The 21439-nt window shown below is 38.3% G+C and overlaps 1 protein-coding gene across 3 annotated transcripts in view; it reads right to left on the bottom strand.

Annotated features, from left to right (window-relative positions):
- The window catches only part of MAP3K15 (mitogen-activated protein kinase kinase kinase 15), a 121379-nt gene that overhangs the window by 55775 nt on the left and 44165 nt on the right, over nucleotides 1-21439 (bottom strand). For all 3 annotated transcript variants that reach the window (XM_079122814.1, XM_079122815.1, XM_079122816.1), the window contains exons 6-7: nucleotides 20146-20252; nucleotides 224-394 (exon numbers count right to left, since the gene is read on the bottom strand). In XM_079122814.1, the coding sequence (XP_078978940.1) occupies nucleotides 224-394; nucleotides 20146-20252 (278 nt within the window). The remainder of the gene's footprint in view (nucleotides 1-223; nucleotides 395-20145; nucleotides 20253-21439) is intronic.

Here is a 21439-nt window from a genome sequence, read left to right as displayed (position 1 = left end):
TTCCTGCCTCATAAATGAGTGAACTTATAGGAAGTGTGTTATCAACAGAAAACTCTGTTTTCATGGTTTTCTCTCAGAAGAGGGAATCTGGAAATTCCAAGACCACATTTATAGCAAGGTTTTTTCACTGCCAGCGGATGGACACACATATGTACACAGGGAAAAGGCCTAGATGTTTGGCTTATGTGATTTGGTTCTTTGCAGAGTTGCATATGCTATTTACCACTCAATGGCACTGTCTCGGCTGGCATCGTCTTCACAGTCTGAATCCAAGAAGATATCCTTGTAGATCCTCCCACACAGGCAGAACATGTCAGGAGCTGGGTGGTCACAGCTCTGCAGAACCTGGAGCATGACCTGAAGAGCCTTCTCACGGTCACCTGCACTATTTCTCCTGAAAGATATATAAGAACACAAACATCTCAATCAAGACCAAGGGGTACCCAAATTTTTAACTCACCTGTCTTTGACACACAGCATACAGTTGTATACCCAATTGTTTTGAAATAAACATTTTGAAAGAAAAAAAAAAAGACCAAGGGGTATACATGCATTCATTCTGCTGGAAGACTGTAGGTGAGGATGAGATACTTCAAAAGGAAAAAGATTCTAAGTAATACTTCAGTTTTCATCTTCAAAAGCATCAACTGCTTAGGATGTGTACCAGTAAATCTCATGTAAGTATACTTAGTCCCTACTTGATCTTATCTTCAACAAATAAATTCTAAGACAAAATAAGAGAAAGGGAAGGTGATAAAATAAAAAGACATAAAAGTCATATCAACTGGATGCAACATTTAGACTGTGTGCATTATCATTCAAATAAACTCACTGTAAAAAAATAAATGAAACAATTGGGAAAGTATGAACACTGACATTGAGGAATTTTTGATGATTTTTAGTTATGACACCTTAATCATGATTGTTTTATAAAAGTGTCCTTGACTTTTAGAAAGATATGATGAAACATCTATAGGTAAAATGGTATGCCTCTGATTCATAATAAACCCAGTGCTGGAGTATGAAGAAGTGGGGGGTGAAGGGGAACCAAAACTGATCATGCAAATGTGATAATTATACAAGTGTGTCAGGGGTACATGGGAATTCATTATAATCATGGTTAATTGTACATGTCAACTTGACTAGGCTAATGGATGCCCAGATAGCTAGTAAAACATTTTTTCTGGGTATGTCTGTTATGGTTTTTCTAGAAGAGACTAACATTTGAATCAGTAGGCTAAGTAAAGAAGTCTCACCCGCATCAATGTGGGCAGAAACTGTTCAACCTGATGAGCACCCAAACAGAACAAAAAGGCTGAGGAAGGGTAAATTTTCTCTCTCTCCTTGAGTTAGGACATGCATCTTGTCCTGCCCTTGGACACTGAAGCTCCTGGTTCTTAGACTTTCAGATTCTGGGACCTACACCATCAGCTCCACTAGTTCTCAGGTCTTTGGACTCAGACTGAATTACATTACTGGCTTTCCTGGGTCTCTAGCTTGCAGACCAAATATCATGGGATTTCTCAGTCTCTATAATCACATGAGCCAATTTTCAAAATAAATCTCTTCTTATATCTCTATATATCCCATCAGTCTGTGTCTATGGGGAATCTTGCCTAAAACAATTATACTATTCCCTACTTTTGAATATATTCAAAATTTTACATAATAAAAACTAAAAAACATAAAAGGCATCCATCCTGACTCAACAATTTCACTTACAGACTTCGTACTATAAAAATATTTTTTCAAGAATTTTGTGAACGAATATGTTTGTTATGGCATTGCTTGTAAAAGTGATGAAATGGAGATGATGTAAATGTTCATTAACAAAATAAGTAGCTGTACACATTTTATAACAATCAAACTATGGAATACTATGCAACTCTTATAAAGGGTCAGATCCATTTGTAATTATATAGAACATCCATAACACTGCATGGGAAAAAAGTGCTAAACTAAATGAGAAGCATGATTCCATTCTTTGAAATAAATACTATTTACATATATATTTATGAATATAAACAAAAGTCTGGAAGGATACACATTAAACTGTTCAGAAAACCACTGCTGGGATTTATATAAGGTGATCCTATGTATATTTTGTTAATGACTATTCTAGTAAATAAATTATCCTTTTTGATCTCTTAGTCATTTTACAATAGGCTCTTTTATGCTTTTTTTCCCTGAGGACATGGACCTCAAAAAACTATTGCATGCTGGGTGTGGTGACACATGCCTATAATTCCGGCAGCTTGGGAGGTTGAGGCAGGAGGATCAGGAGTTCAAAGCAAGCCTCAGCAACTTAGCAAGGCCCTAAGCAACTTATTGAGACCCTGTCTCTAAATAAAAATATATTTTTAAAAAGGGTTGGGCTAAGTGCCCTTGGGGTTCAATTCCTGGTATCAAAACAAAAACAAAAACCTAAAAACCTACTGCATCATCCACGAAGACAGATTAGTGCCTAAAATAGTCTTTCTCAACCAGGGTTCCACAATAGAATCAAACCTGAAAGAAAAGTATTTGATTATCTGAGTGACTATTTTCACAATTCTCCAAGGATGGTACATGACTAGCCCATTCAAGATGCACAGAGAAATTCATTAATTTCATACAATGGTTGCGATAGATCATTAAGACTTAATTCTCTCATGACTCAATCTAATCTGATCTAGATTAGAAGGACCAATCTAGACACTTGGAATACTTCTGGAAGCCTGCACTAATTAAGCCTTTATTTTGTCTCTGACTTTTTACATATTCTACCTTGGTCCTGTTTTTATATATTTGATCTTCCCTCTGTCATACAGAATCTAATTTAATAAGCCTGCAAACTAGATCATTTTTTGCATAGCCCATCTATGATAATTAATTTTTGAAGCGCTAACAATACCAACCCAATTCAAATTTACTAAATTTAAATAACATACTGTCAAGAATATGGAAAAGATGAAAATTCTAAAGAGTTAAAAAATTTCTATACTTGGTATTAGCTAATTTGGGGGGGTTTGAAATACTCATGATTCTGCAAAAAAAAAATGTATAACTTAAAGGCTTAATTACTCATGTGAGTTCAGGTTGAGTTTTTTTTTTTTATTTTTTTGACAAGTTATATCAAGATTTCCCTTAACATTTTCATTAACTTGAAATTACTCATTTCTCAAAACAAAAGATCTTTTGAGTATAAACAAAACAAAAATCAAGCATCTAAAAAAATGAAAAGCAAAGAGATTTTCAGCTTAAAAGCCACTTTTAAGACAGGTGCTAAACAGCTAATCGCTTTAGTGGTTAATAATCAGCTTTCAGATCTGCTTATCATTTTCAGATCCCAAGGTATCCAAGAACAAACCTATAGATAAAGACTCCTGTGTTTAATCAGTCAGCAACATCTGTTTCTGGCAATAAGGTTATTTCACAATGAATAGAAAGAAATGACAGTGGGTCTGAACTTTGGCTGGGGAGCTTTAAAACCTCTGGGATCCAGGGTACATCCTGGACCAAATAAATCTGAATCTCTTATGTTGCACTAATTCAGTATGTCTTCATCATTGTTAAATTCACTGGTCAATTCTCAGTCCTTGTCCTATTTGAAATATGTTTGCATTTGATCTACATATGTTTGATCAACCCATGCAGTTAACAACTGTATAATCCTTTCTCTTTGGACTACCTTCTTCATTTGATTTGCAGGACACCACATTGGGCTGAATCCTGTAGTTCAATTTTTGGTTCCTGCTCACCTCTCCAATCTTTTAACATTGGAGTATTTCCTTGGACCTTCTTTTATTGGTAACTATACCAAATCCTTTGGTGTTATAATCCAGTGCCATGATTTTTTAAATCATCTGTGTTCTGATGACTCCCAGTTTTCTATCTCCAGCCCACACCTCTCCCCTAAACTCCAGACTGCCTTCTCAGTATCTCCCCTGCATATGTATGTGTTAAACTTAACATGTACAAAATCAAACACTTAATCATCCTACCAAACCTGCTCTTCTCACGGCCTTCCCCATCTTATTTAGCAGTCAGTCCATTTTTCCTTTTATTCAGATCAAAAAATTTAGAGCCATGATTGATTTTTCCCAACACCCTTTATCCAATCATTAGATGCAGTTGGCTTTTATTTCAAACCATCTCCCAAACTGGTCCACTCCTCATGATTCCCACAATTACCACCCTGGTCCAAGCCACCATTGGTTCCTGCTTCCACCCTTACCTCTCTACAATCTAACCTCAACTCGGAAGTCAGAGTGATCCTCTCCACTCTAAGTCAGGTCAGGTCACTTCTCTACTCAAAACTTTCTAGTGGCTCCTGTCTTAGACCAAACACTATTTTTTCCCCCAATGGCTTACAAGATTTTACAAGATCTGGCTCCCAGTTATTTCTCCAACCTCATCTTTTACCATCCACTTTCCCATCACCGACTCTGCCCCAGCTGCATAAACCTCCTTATTCTTCCACATGCTCATTCCTCTACTTGAACTATTCTTCCCCCACATATTTACATGTTGTGTTCCCTTGCTATTTTCTGACTTTTTCTCCATGTCCTTTCCTAAGCACCCAACTTAAAATTGCAACCTCCCCTGCTCACCAGTCTTCCCTATAACCCTAGCCTGTTATAATAATTTTACTTTTTAAAAATCATCTCTCCCCATTTCAGAATGTAAGCTCCAAGAGGATGAGATTTTTTTTGGTCTGCTCTATTTATTGCTCTGTGCCAGTGCATAGAACTGGATCTGCCATACAGTAGATGCTCAAATGACAAACTGAGCATAACTAAATGTACTGATGTGGAAAGATCTCCAAGTATTGACTGCTAAGCGAAAAAGAATAACAACAGAATACCTCCTGTATGGTCCTATGTTTTAAAACCCCTACAGTATGACATGTTTAACTGCATATTAAGTGCATAGCAAATTGTCTGAAATGGCATACACCAAACTGACAAAAGTGGTTACTTCTGGAATATGAGTGGGATCAGAAACTAGAGTTAAGAGGAATAACTGCTTTGAGTGGTTTTTCTTTTCATAAGACTATGTAAATACATTCATCTATTATTTATGCAACAAAATGCACAGAATAAAACCAGAACACTGAACTGGGAATTACCTAATGCTAGATCCTGGTTATTTTTTCACCATTTACTACCCATGTGGATTTTGAGCAGGTCCCGTTCCCTTTCAGTACCTCAGCTCTTCATCTGAAAAGTAAGCTTGACTTTGCTCACCTCACAGAATTAGGGTGAGCTGCAGGTCTGCCAGAACATTGACTTGCCACTTACCATCTGTCTTTCTGTCCACCTTTTCTTTACTGTGTGTCCATAAGAGGAAGTTCATAGCATGAGAACCACACTTTCAATACACCTTTCTTTCAAGACAGTCCTGAGCATTAACAAGCAAGATGTCTCATCAGACCAGTCTCCCTTCTAGAACAAACTTTTGTCTTGGATCACTGCCAAAAACCTTATAAGAGATTCCTTCCAATTAGGATACAGGAGATATGAAATGCTTTCACTCCTGTGATAACAATAAAAACCCAGACAATACAACAATCATACTGAGGAGAAGGAAGCCTTGATGTACTGAATTCCAGTGCTGCAATGTTGCTTCCATATTTGTTTGTCTATTCTTGGTACTTATGACTAGAAGAGAGAATCTTTTTTAGAAAGAGATGGTTTGTAAGGACAAGGAGAAAATTAGCCCATCTTTAGACAACAGCATGGGATGGTAGGACAGGATGCAAGCTGAAGCATCCCTAAGCAAAAACAAATCACTTGGCCTAACAATGCTGTTGCCCCATATTCACCCCCTGAATTTTGCCAAGAAAACCACAGTGAAGGAAATGCTCAAAACCAGAAAGTCATCACATGCACTGTCACACCACCTGGACTGCAGGCCCTGCAAGAACTGAATTCAAAGATATCAGCAACAGCTCAAATATTGATGAGACTAAAAAGGTGGCAGAGGGACAGAAGGTTGGGGGTTGAGCTAATCACAGGTGAGCTTAATCTAATTAAGAGTGCAGTCCAGTCTCAACCCAGCTACTCTCTAAGAGAATCATTAAAAAAATCATGCATGCTAATCACCAGGCCTATGAAAGGGTTCCAATATTCACAATAACAAAACAAAATCATACTTCAGTCTCCAGTTCTTTTAGTTAAAATGTACAATAAATCATAAAATTATGAGTTGCACAGAGAAGCAAGAAAGTGTCACCCAATATCAAGATAAAACATAATCAAAAGAACATACCTAGAGATGACTTTATTGAAATAAGCAAACAAGAACCTGAAAGTAACTATTATATTGTTTCTATAAATATAGTATGTGTGTGAGAGGAAGACAGCAGGGAGCTCATGAGAGAAATGAAAACTCTAAAATACAAGACCTAGAATGGAAAAATATAAAATATAAAATGCGAGACCTAGAACAGAAAAATATAAGAAGAATGGAAAAATATAAAAAGAATCACTAAATGGGTATAATACCAGTTTGGACACTACAAAAGAAAAGAGCAGAGAACTTGAATCCAGATCAACCAATATTATTCAAATTGGTGCTGGCTGGTGGGGAAAGTAACTTTGTGGGATAAACTAGTTCTCTCTCAATGGTGGTGATAGTTGCATGAATGTATTTATTTGGCCTCACTCATCAAACCCTGTGTTTATACTTTTACATTTTATTGTATGTAAAGCTTACCTTAATAAAACTGACTTTAAAAATACACAGACCAAGCAATGTTTCTGAAAGCTAATGTCCCACTAGACAGTTTACAGTCATTTTGTCCTAGGATACATTCCTGGTTCTCCCTGCTGTACTATGCCTGGGAGGGACACTTCACACTGCCAATGACCAGCTGACAGCAGCTGGTGGGAGGCTCTGGCAGACAAGTAACTAGAGGATGGGAAGGAGGAAAAGTCCAGACTACTTTCTTTCTCTTTTTGTGGTTTATGGGCAGCTCCAGCAGCAGCCATATCACTTCTGTAGACCCTGCTCCCACCAGGCTTCATGATAGTTCCAGGTGACTCTGGCACCTGAATTCTGGTAACATCACCTCTTTCTTGGACCTCTCCAGACAAGGGGTGGTAGCAGTTTCCCACTGTTGCTAATTTCTGGATTGCCTCTTGGTTTTCTATTTGGCTTCTCAGTTCTTCCATGGCCTGTGCAACCAATTTTCTACATTCAATTTCCTTAATTTTAAATATGTAGATTCTTTTTCCTACTGGACCCTGATAGAAACACACTTGCCAGAAGAAAGCAGATGGTTTCTCCTGGCCAGATGCCTCATATTTACAGAAGTGAGGTGATCTGTGTTTTTATATGAACAATGGCCACAGTCAAAGAAATAACAACTGAAATTGTTTTCCTACTCTACAATAGGTCCTAGGGCAGAAGCACTACAAAATCATCCTGCTCCTATCAATCCAACTTTCCCCAGTCTCCTGGGATCACAAAGCACCATCTACGAAAGCTGGTTCTGTAGTAGCTGGCAGACCTTGAAATGGAGTTGGGCATCTCATGGGCTGGTCTTCCCACTTACACAAAGGCAGCAGGAGTTTAAGAGTATTCCTTTTTCCAACTCTTGATCCTGCTCTGTGACATGCTACCAGGGATCTCCACACCAATGGATCCAGTTCTACTCCACTCCTTATCTGAGGGTTATAGCAGATTCACTAAACCCCATTTCCTTTCTTTCCTGGTAACTCAGCCAGACCTCACTTCTCAACCTCCAATGCAGTTAGATGAGGCCATGAGACTGAATTTGAACCAGTGGAAGTGTGTGAAGAAGTAATGAACATCACTTCCTCACCAGGCTCATATAAACCTCCCCAGGATGTTTTAGAAGTAGAAACAACCCAAATGTCCACCAACTGATGAACTGATAAATGAAAATGTGGTCCATTCATACAATAGAATGTTATGCTACAATTAAAAGAAGTGAAGTGTGGACACACTACAACATGGATGAATGTTGAAAACATACTATGTCAAAGAAGCCACACACACACACACACACACACACACACACACACACACACAAAAGGTGATTCCATTTATAAGAAATGCCAAGAATAGGCAAAGCCATAGAGATAGAAAAAAGACTAGTGGTTTCCTAGGGCTAGAGAGTGAGGTGAGGGAATAGGAAGTAAGTAACTATTAACAAGTTGCCAAAACAGATTAGCGTTTGCTTAGGGAAAGGGTGAGGGATTGAAGAAAACCAGTGGGGGGGATGAATGATACATAGGTATGGGGATTTATTTTTGGGGGGTGATAAAATATTTTAAAGTTGATTTTAGTGATGATTGTGTAACTGTGAATATGTATGACCTGAATACTTTAAATGAATGAATTGTATGATATGTACATTATATCTCAATAAAACTGTTACAAAGCACATATGTAAAACATCTTGCAGTTCATCATGTTCTCCCTTTTCTTACCAGGCTGAAAGGAAATCTAAGGGTATAAGGCAGAGCACCAAGATGGAGAGACTGAGCCTTCAGGCAATCACTTGAAAAAGAGACTGACTATGTAGGACATACCCACATTGGGATGTTACAGGAGTATAAAAAACTTCCATTATGTTAAGCCACTGAAATTATGGGGCCGCTTGTTATAGCAGTTTCAAATATACAAGCCCAAAACACTAAGAAAACATTATCTTCCATAGGGAAGAGTCACTCCCCTACGAGTCTGCATCAAACTCCCCTTTTGGCAGACACCTGAGGGCCCACACTAAGGAGACTTCCGTCACCACTGACCTTGACCTAGCCTGTGCAGGCCCCCACTTTTCTGAATTCCCCTACTCTGAGACATGTTCTACCTCAATGGTTATTTTGGGATGGTGGTATCATCATCAATAATATTTTTATATTTTTCTGTATACACTGCATATGTATGACTGAGATTTTTTCATGTAGACTCACATGCAAATAAATAGATTTGCCTTTTACTGCCAAACTCTGAAATTAACTGTAGCACCCAGACACTCATTATATGGGTCTCTTCCAACTCTGTACCACAGTTTACCATTTAGTCATTCATTTATCTACCTGTCAACAAATATTTAATGAGTACCTACAATATGGGTGGCACAGTGGTACTGGGCACACTGGCTCTGCCTAACCAAGAACCAGGAGGAACCTAGAATCTTCAAGTTTCACGTTTTATTCCATCTGGCCTATCATGTACCACGCCCCCTACCTCTTCAGACTTACAGTCTAGTGGGAGGGATGATAGATATCAAACAAGTAAACACAAAAACATAAATGCTAGGAGAATGATTAATGACAGGAATATCATTTTCAGGTTCAGTATTCTTTGCAATGGCTACCTCTCTCAGAAAAGGACACTTAAACTAGACCCTGAATGATCATCACAATCAGTCAGGTTAAGCAATGAAGGAAAGAGCATTCCTGACAGAGGACAAACAGCATATGCAAACATCTACAGATGTGAATAGCTTACCACTCTTCAGACTAAAAGCAGGTGAGGGTAGCTAGAAAATGGCAAACCTGGAGTAGAGTAGGGCCAGGTCATACTGAGTCATTTCTCTTCCTCTTCTGCAAAGTTTCTTAAAGGATCTGCCTAATCAAGGATCTCCTACCCAGAAGAACATAGAAGCACTTCTTTAAGTTTCCTGTTTCATTCCAAGTGACTTTTTAGAGCCTACCTCCTTCCAACACACCTTCCCCTAAACACCTAAGAAGCAGCTAGCTCTTCACCCATTGGGCCTCCTCCCTCACTCCCAAATGCACAACATAACCATAACATGGAGAGTTGGTTTCTCCATGTTACCCAAGTCCTTTTCTATGTATTCCTGCATGCAGTTAATAATTCCCTGAGGGGCTGGTTGCTGGTCACAACTTCCTTTCATCTGATTTGCAGGGCAGCTATTTTCAAAACTACAAAAATGGCAATGATGTTAAATAATAGTGTGTCATCTGAGATCTCTCTATGGGACCTACTCTAATTCACTGCTAAAAGAATGGGTAACACGTAATTAATCATAGGTATTTTCTCACCTAATAGAGGTCCTCTGGTGATTAGCATTGATGTTTTCTTTGGATCAATGAGAGAGGCAAGATTTTCCATCTGTTCTTAAAGGAGGGATAATGTGGGGATTTTCTCTATATAATGATTCTCTCAAGCTGCTCTGAGAAGCCCAATGTGTACGTAATTCAGAGATGTGCTCCTAAAATTTTTCTGGTCAATCATATACTTAAAGAAATAAAATCGAGTTTCCCTAGCAACCGAGGAGTCACCGGCAGCAACCCGCCAACCCTTCCGCTCTTGTCACTCCCAGGATGCCGCTGCAGGTGAACTTTCCTCCATTTTTATTTGAGGCATTTCTCTATGCTCCCATAGACGATGTGAGCAGCAAAGCAAAGATTGGGAATGACACTATTGATTTCACTTTGTATAAAAAAGAAGCGGTCATGTGGGAGACCCTCTCTGTGTCAGGTGTTGACAAAGAGATGATGCAGAGAATAAGAGAAAATTCTATTTTACAAGCACAGGAGAAAGCAAAAGAGGCTACAGAAGCAAAGGCTACAGCAAAGCGAGAAGATCAAAAATATACACTAAATGTTATGATGAAGATTGAAGAAGAAGAGAGGAAGAAAATAGAAGATATGAAAGAAAATGAACGAAGAAAAGCAACTAAAGAATTGGAAGCCTGGAAAGAATGTCAAAGAAAAGCTGAAGAACGAAAAAGAATTCAGAAAGAAAAGAAATTACATCAACAAGAAAAGCAAACTGAAAAAGAAAGAAAAAAAAATTAAAACATAAAAATCTCACTAAAAATTCAACATCTAGAAATCTTGCCACAAAAGGTACCTGATTACTTTAGTAATTCTGGAAAAGTGAGTACTGTTGTTGAAATATATATGATACTTTTATTATGATCGTTATTATTTCGGTAAATTTGTTCACAGTATTAGGTCATTGTTTTGTATATTGAGAATAAGCATTACAATATGAAGATTAAAACAAAATATTAATATATAAGAAATATATTTCTTCTTATAGGGAATAGTGAGCTTTTCTAATAAATGACTAAAGATTAAAAAAAAAAAAAAAAGAAAGAAAATCACTTTTTTTTCCTTTTGGAGATAGTCTTGCTATTGTGCCCAGGTCGGTCTCAGACTCTTGGACTCAAAGTGATCTTCCCACTTCAGCCTCTCAGGTAGCTGGGACTATAGGTGCATGCTACAGCACCTGGCTTAACACACTTCTGAATAGAGAAATATATCTCAGCAAATAAAAATCTTTGATAGAGTAGCCAAGCAACTATGGCATCAATACCTCTCAAAAACAGAGCTCATGAAAGCATAAATTGCAGATGTTTCCTGGTGTCTTCTACAGAGCAGAACAAACCACTACGAGAACTAAAATGAAATTCTCCCCCATGGTTCTGTACCAAATAGAAAGTAGAAAGACTTAGAAGTTCATCAGAAATTAGCATTTCAGGAAGAACAACTGATGAGATAAAGAAGGAATTAAAGATATACAAACACCAACTCCAATGTTAAAAGCAAAGGTAGCAGACACTGAGGGCATGAACATCCCACTGGTACTTTTCTGGGCACACAGACTTTATGGGTCTTATGGCTCCTGCCATTCTCCAACCTCCAGAGTCACCTGCAACCAGTGGTAGAAGGGAGTTAGCAGGTAAGTCCCCAGCTTCTCCTCCCCAGGTGAGACAACTGAAGCATGCTCTATAGAGTCTCCCAAGTTCCCTGATAGAATAGTACCTTAGTTTCCCACAGAGGTAATCTGCTCCCTATCATATCCTCTAGTGCTTTTTTTTCCCACTTCTCCTTCTGAAGCGTCCTAGGATCAATCACCTCCAAAATACATTATTTGACCCCAAATTCTTACTTCAGATGCTAACTCTGGGAAGAACTTAGATTATGACTCTAGAAGTACATAGAAAGTTCTTATTAAGAAAAATTCATGATAAAATAACAATCTTGAATTGCTTTGAAATTAATTCCCTAACAACAGGAACAACAACAAAAGCAGACAAGAGACTAGGTAAAGTGACAGACAAATAATTTGAGGAAAATGTGGCATGTAGTACCAAAACAAATAATAAGTATGGGCTTTAGGGATTTGGGATGTAACTCAGTGGTAGAGTACTTGCCTAGCATATGTAAGGCCTTGGGTCTGATCCCCAGCACCATAAAAAAAAACATAAATATGCCTTCTGGTTAATCTGTGTTCTTCTGATAAGTTCTGTATTTTTCAAGTGAAACAATTTAAAATAATGTGCTAATAACTCAAAGCATATGGCAGAGATTTTACTGTCCCTGATATGATGATATAACTGAACTTATATCCACCAAATAGGACTGAGATTACTGGCAGGATAAAGGATACACTATAAAGACAGGGGCTCAAGAAATATGTCTATGATCATTTAACTAATAAAATACTGCTTTATGTTACAGACTTAAAGAACTTTTGAAAGGAAAGCAATATTGAAGATCATCTGGTCCAATTCTTTTTTTTTTAAAAAAGGGGACTATCGGGTCCATAAAAATGAAGTGACCTGCATAAGGCCAAGGCAATGCAGCAATTGTAGAGTTAGGCACCTGGCTCAAATTGGTCTGCTTACATAACCTTCAGTAACTCTAGTGTCTACAGAACAAAATCCAAATTCCTTAGCTTACCAGTCAAGGTTCTCAACCACTGAGACTAACCTCCCTCCTCAGCTATCTATTCTATTTTAAACCAAACCTTCATCCAGGTAAGCCTACCTTACCTTCCTATCTCATCAAACATCAATCATTAAAACACCTGGGATGGTACCAGGTGATCTTGCAATCTGGCACTTTGAGTATAACCCAAAACAAAAAGCAAAATAAAAACAAAAACCTTGAACTGATGATACCCAACCTACAACCCACCCTTCCTCCTTTTCATTTCTGATCTCAAACACTCCCAATTCCTAGGGAAGTCAAGTGACTTGCCCACAGATACCCTCCTAGGCAGCAAAAAAAGTGGAGATAGAACACAGGCCACTTAACCCCCAAACCAACACATTCCCTATCACAAAAATGCCTTTCTTCATAAGTCCTTCAACACAGATATTAAAGTCTCCTTAAATAAGAGATATGATGCACTGCAAAGTATTCATTCATACTAAAACATGATTTTTCTGAATCACAAGTAAAGCATTATGTTAGACTCCCTTACTGATATTTCATCTTAAATAAAATGTAAATTTCCATCCTTAAATTTAGAAGGGGGTTACAGTATTGATTTGGTGGTCCTCCAGTTTACAGAGATTTGTCCCGGGAAATCAGAAAGGCCATCTCCTTGTTTCCTCCTGATCAACATCTCTATCTCAAGGGCAACAGTGATAGGAATGAATGCATGTGAAGTCTCTCGATATACATTCAAAGGCACAGGAGGCTGAATCTACAAGCAATTCTCAATAAATGTTTCCTAAATGGAACCATGTCCTTTTCCACTTGTTTGGAGTCCTTGGGCAGATGATGAGAAGGTAGCTTTCCCTAGTATCCCTTGGACTTACAGTTTGGTCTTCCAGATTCTATATGGCAACTGGAGACTTATGAATGCAACTAGCATGGAAGGTTCATATGCTATTTATTCAGAGTGCCAAGTGGAAGGCTTGATAGCAACTACACTGCTCAGGTTTTTCCTCAGGAATTGTTAATAATTAATAGTTTATTCTGCATGTCAAAATTAATTACCAACAAATTCCTGATTCTCAAATGATATCTGAAGCTGGAAACTACAAAACTTGCTATCATGAGCCTTAAAACATTAATCAAGTGAGCAATTGGTAAGGCTTCTATAATTGTAAATTTCTGGATATCCAGTTGTAAAGATGAAATACATGTTAAAACAGAGTCTCCTGTAGCTGCCCTTAATGCTCTGGAGAAAATATCATAAGCTACCAGAGTATATTTTTTTAAAAAAAGAACATGAGAAAAACATACAAACATAAGAAAAACTATGTTCTTAAATCTCATTGATAGAAAATCTGATGTCAGGTGGGGGAGAAAGTCCTTTATTAATTGTCTTTAAGTATATTAGTCTAACTCTTTCAGTGTTGTATTTTCTTAGACTGACAGAAAAGTTGGCCACTATGTTGTCTTAGGTTCAGACCATCATTAAAGATGACCTAACACTGGAGGTTAGGTTCTCTTTTGGGAAATAGAAGGGCAATTAACATTGACACAGCATCTTCAATGTGCCAGGAACTATGTTAAAAATTTTAATTTTATATTCTTACTTAATATTTAGAACCCCTCATTAATTCCCATTATCTTCATTTATTTCACAGCAGTTCAGTCCCTGGTTTTGTGGGTTGTCAACAGCACAGTGATTTTGAAATATTTCTCAAATCATTGCAAAGTTAAATGTTTTCTGGATAACCAAAATCCAAAACTTGAAATGCTCCAAAATCTGAAACATTTTGAAGATCCTATTGGGGCATTTCAGATTTCAGATTTTCACATTAGGGATACTCGACTGGTAAAGCCTACGCAAATATTCCAAAATCTGAAAAAAATCTGAAATTGGAAACACTCCTGGTCCTAAGCATTTTGGATAAATGATACTCAACCTGTACTTACAGCATAGTAGATGTTGTTATCCTGTTTGATACATGAGGAAGGTAATGCTTTGGGTGGTTAAATGGCTTGGTCATGGTCGTAACACTTAAGTACAGGTACTGGAATTCAAATCCAGATCTGCCTGCCTGCAAAACCTACTGGAATGATATTAATTTTCCACGTGCCTTGTAAGTTCTCTCTTTTTAAAAAATATTTTTAGTTGTTGATGGACCTTTATTTTATTTATTTATTTACATGCAGTGCTGAGGATTGAACCCAGTACCTCACACGTGCTAGGCAAGCGCTCTACCACTGAGCTACAACCCCAAACCCTTAAGTTGTTTCTTAAGGTCATTTCAAATGAAAAAAATCCCCTCTCCCAACTGACATCATACTATTCTGAATAACAGCAGCACTGTCAAAGTGCATGTAGAGTACACTGCAGTAATTTGAAGAGAATAGTTGGTTTATCTATAAAAGTGTGTGTGTAATAATGTACATGTATGATTATATTTTTTAAATCACTCATTAACTTCAGTCACCCCACATGAGCTCTCTCCTCCTTTACACATGGCCCTTCTGATGACACACAAGTAAGTCTATAAATAAAGAAGGACAAAAAGGAGGGAACCAAAGCAGGAAGGAGACATAAAAGGATGTTGTCAGGCTCAAGGAGGCCAGAGAGATGGGATAAATACTTTTCGAAAAGAAAACATGTATTATTGGCAGAGCTACAACTCAGAAGATAATAAGAAGGCTCCTTTCTCAGAAAAAAATAATGTAACTGGCTTTTTGCTACCAAAAGTATATACTATGGCAATTAAGTAATGGATATGACACCAAAAGCACAGGAAACAAAAGTAAAAATAGACAAATGGGACTGTATCAATCTTAAAAAAAAAAAAAAAACTCTTTGTGCATCAGAGGATACAACCAACAAAGTGAAAAGACATCCTATGCAATGGGAGAAAAATTTTGCAACTCATGTAACTGATCAGAGTATCTAGAACATAGAATTCCTACAACTCAAAAATGATAAAACCAAATAATTTGATTTTAAAACAGAAAAGGACTTGAACAGACATTTCTCCAAAGATGATATTCAAATGACCAAGAAGAATTCGAAAAGATGCTCAACATCACTGATCATCAAAGAAATGTAAATTACAACTACAATAAGATATCATTTCATACTCATTAGGATGTTTCTATAAAAATACTGTGAAGTATTTATTTTCTGTTTTTTTAATACTAACATGAGTATGAGATGTTATCTGGAGATATTATACACCATCTGGTCACTGTGGGAAACAGTATGGATTTTCTGTAAAACATTTAAAATAGCACTATTATATGATTCAGCAATCCCATTTTTGGGCACATATCTGAAGGAATTGAAAGCAGGATCTCAAAGAGATACTTGCACACTCACGTTCATAGCACCATTATTCACTATAATGTGGAGATAAAAGCAACCTAAACATCCATTGGGGGATAAAGGACAGATAAGACATGGCCTATCCATGCAACAGAATATATTCAGCTTTAAAAACAAAGAAAATTCTACTATATGCTCCAACTTTGATGAACCTTAAGGGCATTATGCTAAGTCAAATAAGGCAGGCACAAAAAACAAATATCGAATTATTCTACTTATCTGAGGCATCTGAAGTGGTCAAATTGATAGACAGAAAGTAGAAAGTATCTGTAGCATGCTGTGTCAAAATTAGTTCTGGTCCCAGATCTCTTACTGACCAGCTGTTACATTTGGGGACTCTACCTTTATTTCTTTCTCCATCCTCTCTAAATCATGGACTACATGATTTTGTGGTTATCTTCACCACTGAGAAAGCAACAACAAATACATCTCCTTTTGTAATATGCTCTTAAGTGCCCAAAGACGATGCACTATATAACATTGGGCAAATGTCATTTTTCTACTTTGGATAAATATAGAATAAAGAATTTTATACAGACCTAGAAATGAAGATGGTGATATTGAACAGTGAACATAAGAGACAAAAGGAGGCTGATGGTTATTGCAGAGGTGATGAGCCTACACCACTGCCTCTTAGGGAAAGTGTCCCTTCACCCAAGCAATGACTTGGTTAGCAAGCTCAGATGAGACACATGTGCCAATTATAGGTTCTGGAACAAGCATGGAGCCCCTCTGATGTGGGGTGGATTCAGTCACTTTCATCTATTCTCCCCTGTATATATTTTTAGGGCCCAAAGAGCATCTTTCTTCCTCTATCACTCCCTTTAACTTACTTATTTCAATAAATAAATGTATTACACATTCAGTTTCCCCTCCAGGTGCTAAGCAATTCAAAGGTAACTTTTGCTGGAATTGGTGGTCTTGATCAAAAGATGCAAGAAGGAGAATATGAATATATGCCTTCTATTTTGCAACAGGTAAATTGCATTTTGTTTTAAACCTAAGACTGATCCTGCTATTCTTTTGTGGGCCATTATGCCCACTAACTGGATTTCTGGTCAGGATATTCTGCATGCATTACTGAGTAATAAAGTCCTATCTGTAAAAGAAACAGCAAACAACAACTGCTCACAAAGGATTCCATGCCATTGAGAGGTAGTAGTTTAACTGTTCAGTGGAAACTTGAAGTAGCTTTGAATGGGCTTCTGAATGCAGTGAGGTGGAAGATACCATAAAAAGCTGGCTGGCTCCAACCAGCTTTTCCACTGACAGGGAAACCTTGCCATCTGAGGGTCAAACGTCATTCATTCCTGCCAACTTTTAGTAACTAATTTATGGTCATGATTTGCTCTACTTCCTAAGAGTTAAAGGTCAATAGTAATGCAGGAAGACTCATTTTTTGCCCATCACTATTTTCCCCCTACAGAAAACACCATAAGCTTCCCCTAAACTGTACACAATGCTAAATCCTACTGAAACTATGCTGACAGATGTCCAAGTTGAATCTGAAGGAAAAAAAAAATGTGAAAATCAGAACTGGATTGCCTGTATAAATGAAGCAAATACTGCAATTCTATAGAAAATCCCTAGTTTGGCCAGGGGGTAAGGTTCTCAGCATTGAGGATCCTGCCTGGCTTACAACATGGATCTTCTGTCTAACAGGAGGAAATCAGGCTAGAAGGCAAAGAGAAAGATGGCTCTTTGGCATGCAATACTGGCTATTCATCTTCTAAATTGGAAATGGTATTCATCTCAGGATCACCTCCTCCTGCCACACCCAATTCTCTCAAATACCCATTTCCCATTTCAAGTCCTGTTGTTATGGTTTTCATGTGAACCCCCAAAGGCCATGTGCTAAAAACTTGGTTGCCAATCTGTGGTGCTATTAGGAGGTGGTGCAACCTGTAGAAGGTAGAGCCTAGTTGGAGGAAACAGGTCACTGGGAGGATGTCCTTGAAGGGGATATTTTGTCTCTTAGCTCTCTGCTTCCTGGATACCATGAAGTGAGCAGTTTTGTTCTACATGTGCTCCTCACCATGATGTTCTGACTCACTACAAGCCCACTTGAGATGGAGGCAAGTGGACTGAAGCTTCTGAAACAGGCAAAATAAATCTTCCCTATTTTAAGTTGTTTTTCTCAGGTATTTTGTCACAGTGACAGAAAGCTGACTGATATACCTGTTTTACTCTTTTATTCCCTTGAGAGAATGGTAAATCAATTGTTTTCATTATCTGTTTGACAACAGTTACCTCTACTCTGCCTGGGGAAAATACATGCCAATGAATGACTCGTATGACTCTCAGTTTTTATTTAATAAGACAATTTTTATACCACTTACAGTGTGCTAAGCTTTCTCCCATGAACTTCACAAGTGATAACAGTTCAAGGACAAGCAAAACTAACCTATGGAGATAGAGGGTGCAACAGTGGTTGCACTATGAAGGCGTGAGGGCTGCTGGCAAAGGGCATAAGGAACTTCTGGAATGATGAAAATATTTTCTATTTTGATTGGGATGTTGTTTTTATGTGTGTATTCATTTGTCAGACTCATCAAATTATGGGCTTAAGATCTACAAGTTTCACTGACCACAAATTTTGCCTTGATTTAACAGAGAGAAATGTGACCTTGCATGTGTTACAAGGTTCCCAAAGACACAGGCTCTTATTTTGCTGCTGTCTTGCAGATGCTGCCAGTGTCAGGTCAACAACCTATACCCCAATCCAGCTGCTGAAGCAAAGAAGAGTTCTGAAACTGGGAAATCCAACACAAAAGTCCTCTAACTCAGCTTACGCTCAACCCTCATCTCATTCACTTTCTGTTGAAGATATTGGTTATGGAAGGTTGATAAGTAGGTTCCAGAACTCTCTGGCTCTCCAGATAAGTTTGAATAACCTCCCAGAGTACTCTGCTGTATGAGCTCAGGCCCATTAGGGAGTATATCTGGGAATGGTTCTAATGATATTCACCTAATGTAGTTCCTCTTCCTACAGACTATCAATCAGAAGAAGAGAGATGGTGGAACTAAGAAATTTAGGCATTTGGAGTTTTATGAGGTTGAATGTGGCAAACTCCTAGTTATCTTGCAGATCCATAGTAGCCAAGTTTGGCTGGGTGTATGGTTACCTAGCTACAGACTACATTTCCCAGCTTTCCCTGTAACTAAATGGAGTCATGTGACTGAGTTCTTACCAATGGAACGTGATAGAAGTGGCCTGTGTAAATTCTACTTGCTTTAAAGGAAATCACTTGCCCTGGGTTTCCTCTCCCACCCCAGACTTCATTGCGTAGTCTAGAACACAGGGTGGCAGTAAACTAGCTTCAACTATGCAGATAGGACCAATACTGTAACAGATGAAAGAGCTATAAAATAGTTGGATTAAACAACTCCTGAAGCAGTGCTGTGTGCTAGGTTGGTCCACTCACCTCTAGCCTGCCATGTGAAAGGAAATTTCAGTCTTATTTAAATTACTCCATTTGTGACCTTTTTGTTATATTATCTTAGCTAATACCCTTACCAATGAAGTTTCTGAGGCTTATGATCTCTAGGCATGAAATTTCCAAGTTTCACACTCCACTTAGCCCAGCCCTTTGAAATCCCAATTTCAGATTGTACTGGTACATAAAGACAGCACCCTCATTCCCTACACACAACATCGATCCTGTTGCTTAAACCAGCCATCCACAACCCATGAAATACCATTAACTCCTTATTCATGTATGCAATGTTCTTTTAAGACATGGTCCTCCATCCATGTTCTCAGCTTTATCACCTGCATTTGCATTCTGGTTTCAATAGATGTTCCCTGAAGGCGCCCTGCACATGATTAATGAATGTTGAACAAAAGAAGGAAGTTTCAACACGTAGCATGTTTCAAAACTTTACAGAGCCAGGCGTGGTGGCACACTCCCATAATCCCAGTGGCTCAGGAGGCTGAGGCAGGAGGATTACAAGTTCAAAGCCAGCCTCAGCAACTTAGTGAGGCCCTAAGCAACTCAGCAAGACCCTGTCTCTAAATAAAAGACAAAGGAGGACTGGGATGTGGCTCAGTGGTTAAGTGTCCTGGGTTTAATCCCTCATACGGGGAGGGACCTACAAATACATTATCATTCTTACCGATTCATTGCAAATGCATAGTGGAATTTAATATTATGCTGATCAGCCAAATCACATGTAGGCAGCATCTCCAGAGTTTCTACCAGCTTGACCATCGCGTCATAGTCCTGTTGGCAAGAGATCTCAAGGTGAGAAAGAGAAGAAACACAGCCCTTTGCAGATTTTTCTAAATAGTTAAAAACATGAGACAGTCTCTAAATTTAGACAAGCCTTTGGGGCTGGGGTGTGGCTCAGTGGAAGAGTGCTTGCTGGCATGTGTGAGGTCCTGGGTCCGGCCCTCAACACCACATGTAAATAAATAAAATAAAAATATCCATTGACAACCAAAAAATATTTTAAAAAAGACAAGTCTTTCCTTGCATAGAGTATTTAGTGAAGTTACTTATAGCCTTCACTAGAACAAAAAAAAAATCAGAAAATAAGATGAATGAGAGAAAAGACAGAGAAGGAATTCCTGTTACCAAAGGGGACAGAGGGATTGAGGGAAAACTGTTAAATCCAAAGGCAGGAAAAAAAAAGCAAGTGAGCCCTAGCAACCAGGAAATGGCTATTATTTTGTGTTTTGAGTCAAAGAGGGTTAAAACCATCAGCAGAGCTATGTTAAAGTGATCCAGACCTACACATAAGAAAACTTAAAGTTGACTTCCCATGTAAAGGGAGAAAACATTTTAGTCCTTCTTGTTTTACCAGAATCAATCAAATTAATCTAAACCAGGATTCTTCAACCTTAGCGCTATTGACATTTTTGACCCAGAATATTCTTTGTTGTGGGATGCTGTACTGTGTACTACAGGATAGGCAGCAGCATCCCTGGTCTCTACTCATTAGAAGCCAGTGAAACACACCCCCACACACACCCACACCCACACAGAGTTTTGACAACTAAAATGTCCTTAGATGCTATCAGATGCTTCCCGATTGAGAACCACTGTTCTAAATGCTGCATAATTACCTAGGGAAAAATTGCTACCATTTGTGTCTCAGTTAGGTCCCCTCTTAGCAGTGCTTCCTGTTAACCTTTCAGCCAGGTTTACAATCATTGGTATCAGCCAACTTGCTGCCAGACATGGTTGGCAGAGGAGGGCTTCTTAATGAAATTATAAGCCTGTCTTATGGCTCTGCATTTGATGCTACTGGCCCAGGAAAGAAAAGACAGTGGATTCCAGGAACCTCCTGGCTCACATTTGAGCCTAAGAGGTTCATCAATGAAAGGTTAAGAAATGAAGGGAGGGCTGGGGATATAGCTCAGTTGGTAGAGTGCTTGCCTTGCAGGCACGAGGCCCTGGGTTCAATC

This window comes from Sciurus vulgaris (assembly GCF_902686455.1).
Source record: "Sciurus vulgaris genome assembly, chromosome: X".
In the NCBI taxonomy this organism is placed as follows: domain Eukaryota; kingdom Metazoa; phylum Chordata; class Mammalia; order Rodentia; family Sciuridae; genus Sciurus; species Sciurus vulgaris.
This window is presented reverse-complemented; position numbering and strand designations above follow the sequence as displayed.